This window comes from Pseudophryne corroboree, chromosome 5 (genome assembly GCF_028390025.1).
Source record: "Pseudophryne corroboree isolate aPseCor3 chromosome 5, aPseCor3.hap2, whole genome shotgun sequence".
Lineage (NCBI taxonomy): Eukaryota > Metazoa > Chordata > Amphibia > Anura > Myobatrachidae > Pseudophryne > Pseudophryne corroboree.
In genome coordinates, this window is record NC_086448.1 from 497560135 (window position 1) to 497575392 (window position 15258).

General features: G+C 42.4%; 1 protein-coding gene across 5 annotated transcripts in view; it reads right to left on the reverse strand.

The window, feature by feature from the left end:
* The window catches only part of PIGN (phosphatidylinositol glycan anchor biosynthesis class N), a 666839-nt gene that overhangs the window by 546973 nt on the left and 104608 nt on the right, over positions 1 to 15258 (reverse strand). For all 5 annotated transcript variants that reach the window (XM_063922983.1, XM_063922980.1, XM_063922979.1 and 2 more), the window contains 3 exons: positions 11883 to 12013; positions 10763 to 10879; positions 7637 to 7677 (listed from right to left, as the gene is read on the reverse strand). In XM_063922983.1, coding sequence (XP_063779053.1) covers positions 7637 to 7677; positions 10763 to 10879; positions 11883 to 12013 — 289 coding nt within the window. The remainder of the gene's footprint in view (positions 1 to 7636; positions 7678 to 10762; positions 10880 to 11882; positions 12014 to 15258) is intronic.

A 15258-nucleotide genomic window follows, 5' to 3' on the forward strand; every position in this document is an offset into this window, starting at 1 on the left:
AATGTAACTTTGTCTCAGGGGAAAAAAATGTTAATAAAGAAAATAAACAAACAAAGATGGACCAATGAATTGACATGTGATCAACATACTGGAGATCATTAACAGGACGAAACGGAAATGGTCAACACATGAAAGGTCGACATGAATTTTTTATTGTTTCAAAATTTCCCTTCCAGCACGTGGACCCCAATTAGTGCACTGCATCCACTCGCCATGCTTCGTTACGATTCCAAATTGTAGTCCACATAGACGGAAAAGTATGAAAAAGTACTAAAAATAAAAAATTCCAAAAAACTGATGTCGATCACATGATGTGTCGTCCATTGTCAGGTTGGCCATCTGACCATGTCAACATTTGGTGTTGACATATTGCTTGTCGACCTTTTAACCGTCAATCTATCATCCGGATACCCACAAAACTGAACTACCACCTCAAAATTAACCTTGGAGCTGTGCGCAATTATATATTTACTTGGACTGCCACTAAATCACATGGGCCGTCCAGAGGAGGCACACTTCTGTGACTTTACAAAATGCCATTTATGAGATAAAAGGGGTGAAAAGAGCACTTTGTCAAGCTGTGTGGAAGACTGCACAGTCATTTACAATCCTTGGATCTGGTCATATACATTTAATAGGACACATTTTGTACCTCCCAGTTGAAGTTCATTGCAGGAGTGTAGCTATAGGCACATGATGATATGTGTAATAAAACAAAAGTTTCAAATACAAAAAAAAGTGATAAAGGTGATACTGATGACCCATCTCTCTAATGATTAATATTTTTTTAAGAAAAATAAAAGAATGTGGTACAATAAAAGTGGTGGTTTTTAAGTGGAACAATGGTGTATGCTGGTGTGATGTTCACTCGCTTACACAGTGTGTCTTGAAACATTACACTCCCGCAGTCCTACTGTAGAAGCGTTATTAGTTTGTAGAGCCACCTCACTGAGGGCCAGATGTACTAAGCCTTGAAAAGTGATAAATTGCATAGTGATAAAGTACCAATCAACCAGCTCCTGTCATTTTTCAAACCCAGCCTATATCATGGCAGTTAGGAGCTGATTGACTGGAACTTTATCACTGTGCAATTTATCAGTTTTCAAGGCTTAGTAAATTTCCCCCTCAGGCTTAGACTATGAATAGCATTTGCCGGACCATTTAGATGACCAGTACAAAACCAATGTATTTTGTGGTATGCCACCAGAGGGGATGTAGCCATTATTTCAACATTTACAATATCGACAATTATAGTGTCAACACCACAATTTCGACGATTATGATGTCAACATTGTTGAAATGCCAACATGGAACATTCTCAGAATGCAGACAGTTAGGGTTAATGTGCGGTATGGAAGGGTTAGGGTTAGGCTGCAGGAAGGGGGGTTACGGTTACGCACTAGGGGGAGGGTATGGGTTTGACAATACCATCAGACCTACTGCAGGAACAGCTGGAAATCGCTGTGGGCTGACTGCCAGAGCCGGAAAACTCCTGTCACTGGACCACCAGTAATGCTTGTCGACATACTAATCATGTCAACATGTCATCAGTGTCAACATGGCAGAAGTCGATGTGGTCAGTAACAATGTGTCAACACTGACAACACATTATGAATGTCGACAAAATATACAGAACCGCTCCAGAGTGCTTTGAAAATTAGATTCACAATCTTTTTATTACAGCAAAAAAGAAAATACTAACCTTGAAAGAGTCCAGGCACAGATATCTATAGTAATAAGAATTTATTGTGCAACTGTGGGTCTATATACAGTATATTTAACTTACATTACAAAGGAGATAATTAAATAGACAGGTTGCATTGTAATTTACATAAAATGTAATGTTATTTTTTTTTCCCCTGATAATAATTCAATAGCTGTAAAATTATGCATTTTGGTAAATGTGGTTGGAGTACAGTCGTCATCAGCTATGTGTGTGTTTATCTTCCGACAAATTAAGCAGGCCCCAGAGTAAGCACCAAATAACACAATGAGATACGATTTAGCCATGGATGGCACAAATGAAGAATGATCTTTTCCAGGTGCTTACTCCTAAATGTGTATTTACCAATCTGGAATTAAGGAAAAAAATCCTGTGGCTGAAACAGTCTAAAGCAGGGATGGGGAACCTTCGGCCCTCCAGCTGTTGTTGAACTACACATCCCAGCATGCCCTACAACCGTTTTAGCCTGGCCAAATAGCAATACTGTAGCAAGGCATGCTGGTATGTGTAGTTCAACAACAGCTGGAGGGCCGAAGGTTCCCCATCCCTGGTTCTAAAGCTATGTAGACACTTGTGCGAAATCAGGACAATTTGCCATTTTTGTAATGCTTAGTGTGTACGGGTGATTTGAACACTCCTGCAGCAAAGCCAACTGGACGATTTGATATGCAAACTGATGTATGCCAATGAAGGATGGAACGATATATCGTTCAGTCGTTCATTAAATTGTGTAGCGTGTACTTGCAATCAGACTTGAGGGAAGCTAGCCGTTAAATCGGCCAGATTGAGAGAAGCAGCTAACTTGTTGGATACAGGTCACTAGATTACTCCTAATTTCTGAGCTTTGCCACAAACTAGGAAATGGAGTGGTCCACCAACTAAGCTAGCTTGGTGAGAAGAATCATAAGAAACAATGGTGCGGGTTGGGTATGGGTGACCGGCAGCTGGAATAGAAACATAGAATTTGACGGCAGATAAGAACCACTTGGCCCATCTAGTCTGCCCCTTTTTTTTTTTACCATATTTTTTATCTCAAACCTTATTTGATCCTTATTTCTTTGTAAGGATATCCTTATGTCTATCCCATGCATGTTTAAATTGCTCTACTGTCTTAGCATCTACCACCTCTGATGGGAGGCTATTCCACTTGTCCACTACCCTTTCTGTGAAGTAATTTTTCCTCAAATTTCCCCTGAACCTCCCACACTCCAGTTTCAGTGCATGTCCTCGTGTCCTATTGCTTCTCTTAATTTGGAGAATGTTTCCCTCCTGGACCTTGTTAAAACCGTTGATATATTTGAAAGTTTCTATCATGTCCCCTCTTTCTCTGCTCCAAATTATACATATTGAGATTTTTTAGTCTTTCTGTGTATGTTTTGTGAAGAAGGCCAAGCACCATTTTAGTTGCCCTCCTTTGTACAGTCTCTGATGTATTAATATCCTTCTGAAGATATGGCCTCCTGAACTGAACACAGTATTCTAGATGAGGCCGTACCAATGACCTATACAGTGGCATTATTACTTCTTTCTTTCTGCTGTGGATTCCTCTCCCAATGCAGCCAAGCATCTGACTTGCCTTCCTCATTGCTTTGTTACATTGCTTACTTGCCTTTAAGTCACCTGAAATAGTGACACCTACTGTAGATCCCTTTCCTCCTCAGTAGTTTCCAGTAAAGTGCCATTAATACTATATTTAGCCTTTGGATTTTTTATAACCAGGTGCATGATTTTGCCTTTTTTGGCATTAAAGTGTAATTGCCACACTCTTGACCAGTCCTCTAGTCTACCTAGATCCTCAATCATTTGTTTTACCCCTCTTGGTGTGTCTACCCTGTTGCATACCTTTGTATTATTTGCGAAGAGGCATACTTTCACATTAATGCCATTTGCAGTGTCACCAATAAAGATATTAAAAAGCACTGGTCCAAGTACAGATCCCTGGGGTACTCCACTGGTAACATTTCCCTCCTGTGAATGTACTCCATTTACCACAACTTTCTGTTTTCTATCCTGCAACCAAGATCTTATCCATTCATTAATCCTAGTATCCAATTCCAAACTTTTAAGTTTATTTAGCAGTCTGTGATGTGGAACAGTGTCAAAAGCATTACTAAAAAGTCTAGATAAGCTATATCCACGGCTCCACCTTTATCCACCACTTTAGTCACACAGTCAAAAAAGTCAATAAGATTTGTTTGACATGATCTTTCTCCAGTGAATCCATGCTGTATGGGATTCCATCAATTTCCCTACTACTGATGTAAGACTAACTGGTCTGTAGTTGTTTGCCACCACCTCCTTGCTTCCACTTTTGTGCAGTGGGACTACGTTTGCTCTTTTCCAGTCCTCTGGAATTACTCCTGTAGCTAATGACTGGCTGAATAATTCTGTCAATGGTGCTACCAGCACCTCTTTAAGTTCTTTTAGTATCCTTGGATGTATCCCATCTGGCCGGACAGATTTGTCCACTTTCAGCTTTGAGAGTTCTGTTAGGACCTTCTCCTCAGTAAATGTACTTGTTTCATTTTCCAGAATATCACTGCAACTTAACTGTGGCCCCTTGCCCTCTCTTTCAGTAGTGAATACTGAGCAACAATAATTATTAAGATGATCTGCTATTACATGGTCTCCTTCAACAAGACTCCCAGTCTGTGTCTTTAGTTTTATTTTTCGGCCTTTTTTTTTTCCTTTTGCTTATATACCTAAAAAAAGTTGTGCCTCCTTTACCCACTGACTGGGCCATTTTCTCTTCAGCTTGTGCCTTTGCACATCTGATTACCTTCTTAGTCTCCTTCTGTCTAACAAGATATATCGCATTGTCTTCATTTTTTTGTGTCTGCTTATATTTCCTAAAAGCCATCTTTTTTGCTTTCACAATATTTGCCACTTCTTTCGCAAACCACACTGGCTTCCTCTACCTTGTGATTTTATGAACATTTTTGATACAAAGGTGTGTTGCCTTTAATATTGCACTTTTTAATGTTTCCCACCTCTCCTGCACTGCTTCCAAGTTCCTCCACTCTGCTAAAGAATCGCTTACACATTTACACATTTTCCAATCCCTACAAAATAAGCTTTCCTAAAATCCAACACCTTTGTTTTTGTATAGGGTAAGTTAGTCTCTGTCTTTATGCTGAACCATACTGCTTGATGATCACTGGATCCCAGATTTTCACCAACTTTTACGTCCGATATTCTGTCTCAGTGGACTCCCTCACCAATTGGTGGATGGATGCTCCCTGAAGGGAATTTAAAATGTCCCTACTTCTAGTGGAACCAGCAACAGACGCCTCCCAGTTTACATCAGGAAGATTAAAGTCTCCCATGATTATTACCTCTCCTTTTAATGCCATTTTAGTTATGTCCTGCAATAGGTTCTTGTCTAGTTCCTCTTTCTGACCTGGTGGCCTGTATATCACGCCAATACGATCAATCGACTTCTCACCTGTTTCTATGGTCACCCAAAGGGCCTCAGTTTTTTCTTCAATACTTTGCATTAAGGTAGTATTTATGCTTTTTTTAACATGCATTGCTACAGCTTCTCCGATTTTTCGTATTCTGTCCTTCCTAAATAAAGTATATCCCGGTATAGCTATGTCCCAGTCATGATTTTCATTGCACCATAACTCTGTGATTGCCACAATATCTAGATCATCCCTTGTCAGTATTGCAATTAGTTCTGGGATTTTATTTCCTAAGCTCCTAGCATTTGCACACGTAGTTTTTAGAGTCTTGTTTGTGCTTTTCCTGTTCCTAGCTATGTTCTTATCTCTGCCTATGTTTATTTGGTTTTGATCTAAAGTATCTTCTGATGCTGTGGATATGCTTCCTATTCCCTTTGCCTGGAGAAACAATACCTCTGTGTTGGGGGAGCAGATTGCTTTACTCCTATTTGGTTCACTGCCCCCCCTGTTAGTTTAAATAGTTCTTGATGAAGCATCCAAACTGTTCAGTTAGTATTCTCATTCCCCTTGAAGATGGGTGCAGGCCGTCACTTTTGTATAAGCTTCTATCTTCCCAGATGATGTGACTGTGGCCTATAAATCCAAATCTCTCCTCATTGCACCATGTCCTTAGCCAAACATTGAAGTTTCTGATGCAATGAGTTCTGTCTTCCTCTCTGTGTACTGGCAATACTTCTGAAAAAGTTAACAGTGGTTGCCACCTGCTTCAGAGCAGTCCCTAACTTCCTAAATTCATCTTTTACAGCCATGACTTCGGCATTAGCCAGGTCATTTGTCCCTAGGTGGACAGTGACATCCACCTCCCCATCTTTTCTTGCTGCCTTCAGAATTCTTAGCATGTGCTCTTTATCCCTTGGAACTGTGGCTCCAGGCAAGCACCTTACTTGTTTCTCTACTTCCTTTGCATTTCCCAGATGTATTCCTCTAATAATGGAATCTCCCAAGAGAAGTGCAGTCCTTTTTGAAGATGCAATTTTCCTGTTCCTACAGTTAGTAGTTGTCCCCATATCCTCCTGTTCTGTAGTGCCTCTGTTAGTTGTATCTTCCAGCGCAGCAAGAGCAGCATATGAGTTTTGCAGTGTCACAGCTTGCGGGAGATGTCTGTGTCTCTCTGGAAATCTCTGCCCTAGAGAGCCCACAGTAGTCCAGGCAGAATGTCTTCTGGTGGTTCTCTGAGGCAGTGGAGGCCTCAAAGACACAGACATCCCACAAATCTCAGCATGCAGTTTAGCTATCTCTTCCTTCAGCAAAAAAAATTGCTCACAGATTGGACAGCAGTTGAGTCTCCACAATGGGGGTAATTCCAAGTTGATCGCAGCAGGAAATTTTTTAGCAGTTGGGCAAAACCATGTGCACTGCAGGGGGGGCAGATATAACATTTGCAGAGAGAGTTAGATTTGGTTGGGTTATTTTATTTCTGTGCAGGGTAAATACTGGCTGCTTTATTTTTACACTGCAATTTAGATTGCAGATTGAACTCACCACACCCAAATCTAACTCTCTCTGCACATGTTATATCTGCCTCCCCTGCAGTGCACATGGTTTTGCCCAACTGCTAACAAAGTTCCTGCTGCGATCAACTCAGAATTACCCCCAATGCCTCTTTCAAAACAAATGCTTTACATCCATTGCATTGCACTAGCCCAAACATTGTATCAGATGTTAAAGGTATTGAAAATATTTCTGGTCCTGTCTGTGTATTATAAAACTCACCTTTTTCTGTATTCTAACTCAACTGCTGCTGTTTCAAACTCACAATTCACTTAAATAGCCAAGCTTCACTTTAGAATGCCGCCAGTCACCATACCGACGCCGGGATCCCGGTGTTTAGAATGCCGACGGGGGGGGGCTAGCGCAACAAAGCCCCTTGCGGGCTCGGTGACTCGCTTTGCTCGCCACAGGTTCTATTCCCACTCTATGTGTATGGTGACCGCATCCCAATGGGGCGGATGTATTAAGCCTAGAGAAGGGATAAACAAGTGATAAAGCAGTGATAAGTGCAAGGTGATAACGCACCAGCCAGTCATTACGGATTTGAAAAATGATAGTTAGGAGCTGATTGGCTGGTGTGTGATCACCTTGCACTTATCACTGTTTTATCACTTTTTTATCCCTTCTTCAGGCTTAATGCATCTGCTTCAACATATGGGCAACATTAAACACAAGTGGTTAGCTCTACCATATCTTTGATTCCACTATCTGGAGGCACATATGACACAGACAAATTATACAGGTGTATACATATAATCCATGTACATTCCTGGAAAATGAGTGCAATCATACAGCCTGCTTTATTGAGTGACGTTGGAATCATTTATAACAATTTGAGGTTCATAGCAGGACAATAAATCTTTCCCGTGCATACAGTAAATTGTAACTTGCAGTTGCCCTCCAATAAGGTTATATTGTAAAAGTATATAAACAGAGAACATAAAAACATATAATGTACCTGGTTTACATCGAGCCGTTTAACATTTTCCAATTTCCAATCTAAAAAATACAAAAGATTTGCAATTTTTAAAACAACATTCACCACAGAGAAAGGGAGGACAGAGACAGACAGACTGATAGATACTTTAAGCCTAAAGACTTTGGTGTTTTCCTTTCTGAAATATAGATTAGGCAGCAAGTAAACACTCCGTTTTTTAAGAAGATGTATTGGAAGCCGTAAAAAAAGGGTATCTGAGCAACTTTGATAAGGTCCAAATTGTGACTGCTAGATGACTAGGTCAGGGGTGGTCATCAGTTTGCCGGCTGTCGGGATCCCGGCACACAGTATACCGGTGCCGGAATACCGACAGCCGGCAAACCAAAATCTTTTCTCCCTCTTGGGGGTCCACGACCCCCATGGAGGGAGAATAGATAGCGTGGCGCGTGTAGTGCGGCGAGTGCAGCGAGCCTCCAAGGGGCTCATTTGCGCTCTCGCCCAGCTTTCGGTATGCCGGCGGTCGGGATTCCGGCGCCGGTATGCTGGCCGCCGGGAGCCCGGCCACCGGCATACCCTACTACACCCCTGGGTCAGAGCAACTACAAAATGGCAGGTCTTCTTGAAGAAGTTAGCCTGGTCTGATGAATAATGTTTTCTTTTACATCATGTGGTCAGCCGGGTGCGTGTGCGTTGTTTACCTGAGGAAGAAATGGCACCAGGATGCGCTATAGGAAGAAGGCAAGTCAACAGAGGCAGTGTGATGCTCTCGGCAAGGTTCTGCTGGGTAATCTTGACTCCTTACATTCATTCACATGTGCCACCTACATAAACTTTGTTGCAGTCCAAGTACCTCCTTTCACTGCAACAGTATTCCCAGATAGCAGTGGCCTATTTCAGCAGGAAAATACACCCTGCCACAATGGTGGTACCCTGCCTGTCATTTAGGAGTTTTTTTATTGTTTAAATGTAATCACTTGTTGCTGTCTATGCTGTCAGAGAACGCTCCCGATCACTGCTGGCCAGGGATCGGGCAGCCTGTGGCGTCCCCCCACACACAAAGCGATTGAGACTGCAACCAAAGCCAGCATGGAGAGGCGCCGTCTTCATGATACACCCCGCAGACACAGAGTCTGATTCTACACTGCAGCTCCGGGCAGGGGGATGAGCAGCACCTGTGGTGAGATGCCTTCCTATAGTTGGCCTGTGCTCTTCCGCATCCAGCACAGGCAGCATAACACATGCTGCTGCGCACTGAGAAGGGAGGTTGCTGCCGTTGAGTAGGGCTGCTGCTCCCTGTATGATATTCCAGTAGCAGGTGAGTTGAAGTGTTATGAAGGAGCTTATCGCCCTCTCCCGCCCACCTACTGATAGCTCCCTCTGTGCAGTGTGAGTCACCACCTATGTATGTAACCCTATGCAGTGTAACCTATGATCCCCTACGCAGTGCAGTGTAACCCTGTGTTTGTGTGTGTATGTGCTGGAGCATTGCAGGGTAACACAGTGTGTGTGAGATACATTGTATGCAAAAGGACAGCATACAATGTATCTTGGGGCGATCGCTCGTGAAATGTCTGTCTGACATGTCGCGGTACTGTATGGGGCCCTTAACCCTGGTCTGTGTGTGTTGTAACCCAGTGTATGTCTGTAAGGGGCACTACTACAGTGAGTATTATGTGACTAAGGGGCACTACTACGGTGGGCAATATGTGTATAAGGGGCACTGCTACCGTGGGAATTATGTGTATAAGGGACACTACCCCATTCTTGGCAGCTGGCCCTCCTCTTCTAGGTCTGTCCCATGTCCATCGCAATGGGAGCAGCTAGAGCGTACACCCAGGCTTCATCTGTGTACGTATTGAAGAAACGGGACTCTATAATCACCCACTGTCTCTCTGTCTCCCAGTATCTCTCCAGGTCACCCACTGCTTCCCCCCTGCGTCACTATCTCCCCATCACCCTCTCTCTCCTGTCACCCTATGCCACTTCAAGGCATAACCATCTCCCCATCACCCTCTTCTTCTCTCATCCACTGCCTTTCCCTGTATCCCTTTCCTGTCACCCTCTGCCTCCTAGTCTCCCACTGTCACACCTCATTACCTCTCTCTCCTGTCACCCTTACCCACTGCCTCTCCCCATCATCCTCCATGTCACCCACTGCCTCCCCTGTCTCCCATTCCATGGCATCACCCACTGCCTCCCCATGTCACCCATTGCCTAGCATTACCCACTGCCTCCCTCTGTCATATTCTGCCTCTACCTGTCACCACTGCCTTTCTGTCTCCCACTATCTCTCCTTGTCACCCACTGCTACACCCTTGGCCTCTTCCATTCGTCACCACCTCCTCATCACCCTCTATCTCTCCAAGGCATCACCCTATTCTCATCATAAGAACATGGCATTCCCTTAGAAGCCACGCACCTTGCTATGAGGCCACACCCACTTTACCTTTTGCACCCCCCCTCTCCTGTCATGTTACCATGGAACAAATAGTTGCAAAAGTGTTAAAGTGAAATTTCATAGACCCCTTTCCAAAATGTACAGGAGGAGGGCAACATTGTGCAGTTGATTGATTGTGCATATGAATGGTTTGTTACAGCAGTAGATATGGAAGCTTTACACCTACACATACAGACACAGAGGGTGTGGAAAGTGTACTAACACATGCTTTAACATTTCTAAACAATAGAACATTAGCTGGTAGTACTTAATTACAGAAAGTAACAGGACATTGTTGGGAATTAGCAAGAACGCCACGCATGCATCCTGACTGTGGGCCTGATAAAAAAAATGCGGGTGCATGCACAGGGCCTGTCCTGCGCATGCGCCTGCATTTACTGTGGGCGCCCGCAGAACATGCGAACGCCTCTGCCTGTCAATCATGCAGAGGTAATCGCGGGGCGGCAATGCTCAGTTTCTTAGGCGGAGACAGAGCATTGCGGGGCGTGGCTGCAAAACGGGTGTAGCGGCGCGAGCTAGCAGTGGGGAGAGAATCATGGGATGTCTCGCATCTAATGCGAGTCGGCCAGGAGTATGGTCAGCTTTAAAGGTAATGTACAGTTAACGCTTCGGATTGTTTCATTTCTGATACTATCTTTTCTTCATTTCATCATGGCACTGGTCATTCGTTTCATAGTGTGGCCACTTACCTTTTGGCCATGGCATGATCGTGTCATGAAAATCATTTGTCCTTGGATAATGAACTCCTGCTCCCCAAGCAACCAGTGGAGTCAGGGTTTCTGAAGGATGCCCAGCACCATGGGACCCTACAAAGCAAAACAGATATTCCTTGGTTGACATCTTGCTTTTAAAGCTGTTGCACAATGTAGTGGAATATGTTGGAAGTCTATAGTATTGATAAAAATAAAAGTAAATTATATATTTTTGCTTTATAATGTAACTGAGCAAAACTTGGGGGAAAATGTTGAAAATTAAAATATAGCATATTCTACGTTGTCAACAGTTCCCAGACATGTTGGTTCTTTATTTAATAGTCAAAAACTGACCACAGGGCAGTCATGGCATCATATGCAGTCTGATGTTGCAGAGCATATACTGATGTTGCAGAGAATATACTGAGGGGTATTCAATTGTTTGAAAAGTCAGTTGAGAGTCAGCTTTTTCCTATCTAATAGACAGGACAAAACAGACATCCAACCGACTTTTCAAACAATTGAATGTCACCCTATGGTTGCTTACACACTGCGCATGCCCCAGGAGTACAGCGTACGTACGTACGTACGTACGTACGTACGTATGAATGAGTGAGTTATGCAAAATCGGACGCATTTTAATTCATCTCCACTTGCAACGGAGGAGACGTAACTGGGCTGTAATGGGTATATCAACAGAATTGCATAGTTGGACCGAAAAATAATACACCTATTTCATGTGGTTTCATCTGCACCCATTCTAGGCTGGTGCAAGTGCACTCTGGTAATGATAACATACAGGTAGGTGTGGGCGCACTGCACACAACTCTCACACGGGATATACTCTACATTTACAGTATAGTCGAGCATGCAGTGTTGGATCTTCGGATGACTTGCAGTGAAACCCAGACCCATTGCGCACAGTAAAATGTATTATATCCATGACTGATGTTTATTTTTTTAAGTTGGTTTACCAAAAGAAACAAAGAATAAATATCAAGCAGATTGTGCATTATTTATTTATTTCTGGATAATGTCCACTTTAACAAATGAGTGATTCAGAAAAACCCAGAAATTGTGTAAGGAATAATATGTGTCCATACACATATCTACTCACCCCAGTCTGTCATGCCGTGGTCAGAGGTGAAGATGAAAGCGGTTTTATCATCATTTCCATAAAAGTCTTCAATAAAGGTTACCATGTCTTTGACTCCTTCATCAACTTTCTTCACATTTTCTTTGTACTCGCTTTTAGGGAATGGATGAGAAATGTACTTATTGAAATGAGCAGATGAGAAATGAAAAAACACAAAAGTGCAATAGGTTCCCTTCTCACGTGCACATTTGGAGAAACAAGCTAGATATTAATCTTATGTCTCATGGTGAGATCTGACAATGTCTGAAGACAAGAGTGACCTTCACGTCACATCCATTCGCATGAGTCTATTTCATTCTACGAACAATATAGCTAACCCTCTAGGGATGTGAACTCCTCATGTTATAGATCTGATCAGAAAACAACTCAATGTACAGGCAGATGTTTGTATTTTATTTACATGCTGTATGTGAACCATATTAATGGGACGTTTAAGAAAAAAAAGAGATTAAAAACTGTTGCTATTTATAGCAAATCAAATTCTAGCTATAATTTTCTAGTAATGTTTAGAAAAGTAAATGTCTGATTGGTAATTACGGGTGACAGCAAATTTTACACTGTGAACTTGTGTGATGTCACATGTACCGATTCTTCAATGCCCATATAGTGTTATTTTTATGTTATAAATGGGACAGCAACACACATAGCAGTTCAAAATTAACATACTGAAATGTAACAAAATAAATCATGCAAAGAGGAAATCTAAGTCATGAAAAATAAACAGCTGCAAAGACGAAACAGTCCTGGGTGATATCCAATTACCCACAAAAAAAAAAAAAAAAAAGAGTCTTTTATCGCGATTTTTGCCCTATGGCCATTATCGGTCTATCCAGTTACAGCCCTTTTTTTGTGTGAAAAATCATCCGTTTTCACACGGAAATACACAGGATCCAGGATAAGTACCTGGACCCATGTGTTTTCGCGCCCGTGATCGCGAAAACGGGTCATTTATATGGGAATTATTTTGCCCTCACCCAACTTAGCCTACATGTGAAGGAATACATACGGGTGACCGGCTGACGGCATGCCAGCTGTCACTATACCGACAGTGGCATCCCGGCAGCCTGAATCCCAGCAGCAAGGCAGCAAGTCTGCTCGCCACGCTTTGGGCCAAGTAGTGATATTGGCTCGCCACAGGTTATATTCTCACTTGGGTGGTGGCGTGGACCCACCACCTGACTGTGAATAGGGGGCTGCGGCCGGGATTCTGACCACCGGCATTTCTCCGCCTGTTAGGATTCCGGCATCGGTATCATGAACGCCGGGATCCCGACAGGCAAATTATTAACCGCATCCTCATATGAATGCCACATTGCTGCCCACTTACACCAATTCAACTGCAAGTGAAGTTGCACCTGAGATATATAGTAACATAGTAATTGAGGTTGAAAAGAGGGAAAATGCCCATCGTTTTCAACCTGTATTAAATTGTGTTGATTATAATGTACCTGCTGAAGTAATGTTTTATGACTAGTTAACAACTAGAAATCATGTTACACCCAGATTAACGTCAATATTTTAAATGTTATAACCTTGGATATAATTTTCAATCAGAAATGTATCCAATCCCTTTTTAAATGCATTTACATTTGAATCAAATGATTGGATAGTGAATATGCACAGTGTTAAAAATCACAAGATGTGACTGCACCTCAGACCCTTCCATCTGTAATTATTCACCTTTTTATCCTCGGTGTGGCTTTGGGGTGAAAGGTTTATCTTTGTATAGACCTTTAATATACTGTAATACTTAGACTTGTTAATTAGGTCACCTCTATAGGAGTATTTTCTCTAAAGTTAAAAGTATCCATTTTTCTAATCTCTCTTCATATTTTAACCCGCCAGGCGCCAGCCATATTCATTTTATTAAAAACTGAATTTGTCTTGTTAGTCTTACAGTGAGTTGCCCAAAGCTCTAACCCAGTGATTTTAAACTTTTTTAGCCTCACGGCACAGCGAACAAGATGCTAAAATTGCCAAAGCATACAGTACCATCAACATGTGTCATTTTCTATGTTTTATCATATGCGACTACAATTATTGCAAACGTAGACACTCACCACGCTTTGGGCAAAGTGCCTCGCTATGAGACCACTGCAATAGGCACAGGTTACTATTCCCAATTGTAGTCCACGTGGATTGTAAATCAAGCGAAAGTTGAAAAATAGGTGAAAACCCCCAAATAACTTGCATCGACCATATGAGTGTCGACCTTTTCAACTTGTTGACCTATTGTGCCTGTCAACCTTCTGACCATATCAAACTAAGGTGACCTATTGACTGTCTATCTAGACAGTATAGATCTATCATATAGATACCAGTTATTAAAAGATAAATGTGAGGACCTAATACTGTGATGTACTAATAATAACTTCAGCCCAGTCTGAATAGTTTATATTGATAAAACACCCTTAATCATCTATCCTTCAACCAGCTCTTTACCTGAAATTTACAATTTAAGCTGGCCATACAACTAAAGATTATCTTTCCAACCATCCATGATAGGTTTAAAATCTGGTAATGTAGAGGAGCAAAGGATGAGTGACCATTTGATCCCAAACACTGGAAAACAGACGAATACGCTCATTCACACAAACTGGTTAATAAAATGATTTAACCAGCTTGTCTGAATGACAGATTTTGTCCCTTTTCCAGTGTTTGCGAGCCAATTATGAATACCTTCTTATCTCTTTTATAGCTTCTCTCATCTCCTCCCCATTATTGTTGAGACAGAGTTGGGGGTGCATGTGCTATGGGGCCCAGAAAGTCTACAGGGCCCAAACACATGCACCAAGTTCACCCCACTCAGCACACTGTGCAACCAGTGTTCTCTTCTATTAGTCTGCAAGCTGTAAGGAAGCTCTGGCCGTACAAATTGAGTTTAAAGCAGCTGATCTTCTTATCACAGCCCTTCTGCTCTGAGCTCTGGTGACTTCCTCTATATCACCAAGGTGTTGGAGCTACACATGGTAACACCGGACTGTATAGTTGGGATGGCATTGTGTGTGTGAATGTTTGTGGTAGCAGGACTGATGGTCTTAGTCACAGGCAGATGTCACAATGTTCAGTAGAGACTAATGAACCATTCTGATATGGGGGCATAAAACTTATTATCCACTGACCCCTCTCTCATAGCAGACCTCACTTTAGAGAACACTATTACTGCTGAACTAATTCTATTCATGTGTCCGCATCCCCAACTTTCTTCCTTTATTTTCCTCCCTGCTTGCACAGTAACGAAGGCAAACAGAGCCTTCCAATGCATGCCTCTGCCCTCATCCCTCCCTTAGTGTGCCGCTGAACCACTTCCCATAGTGGCTCTTTTTACCATCCTGCC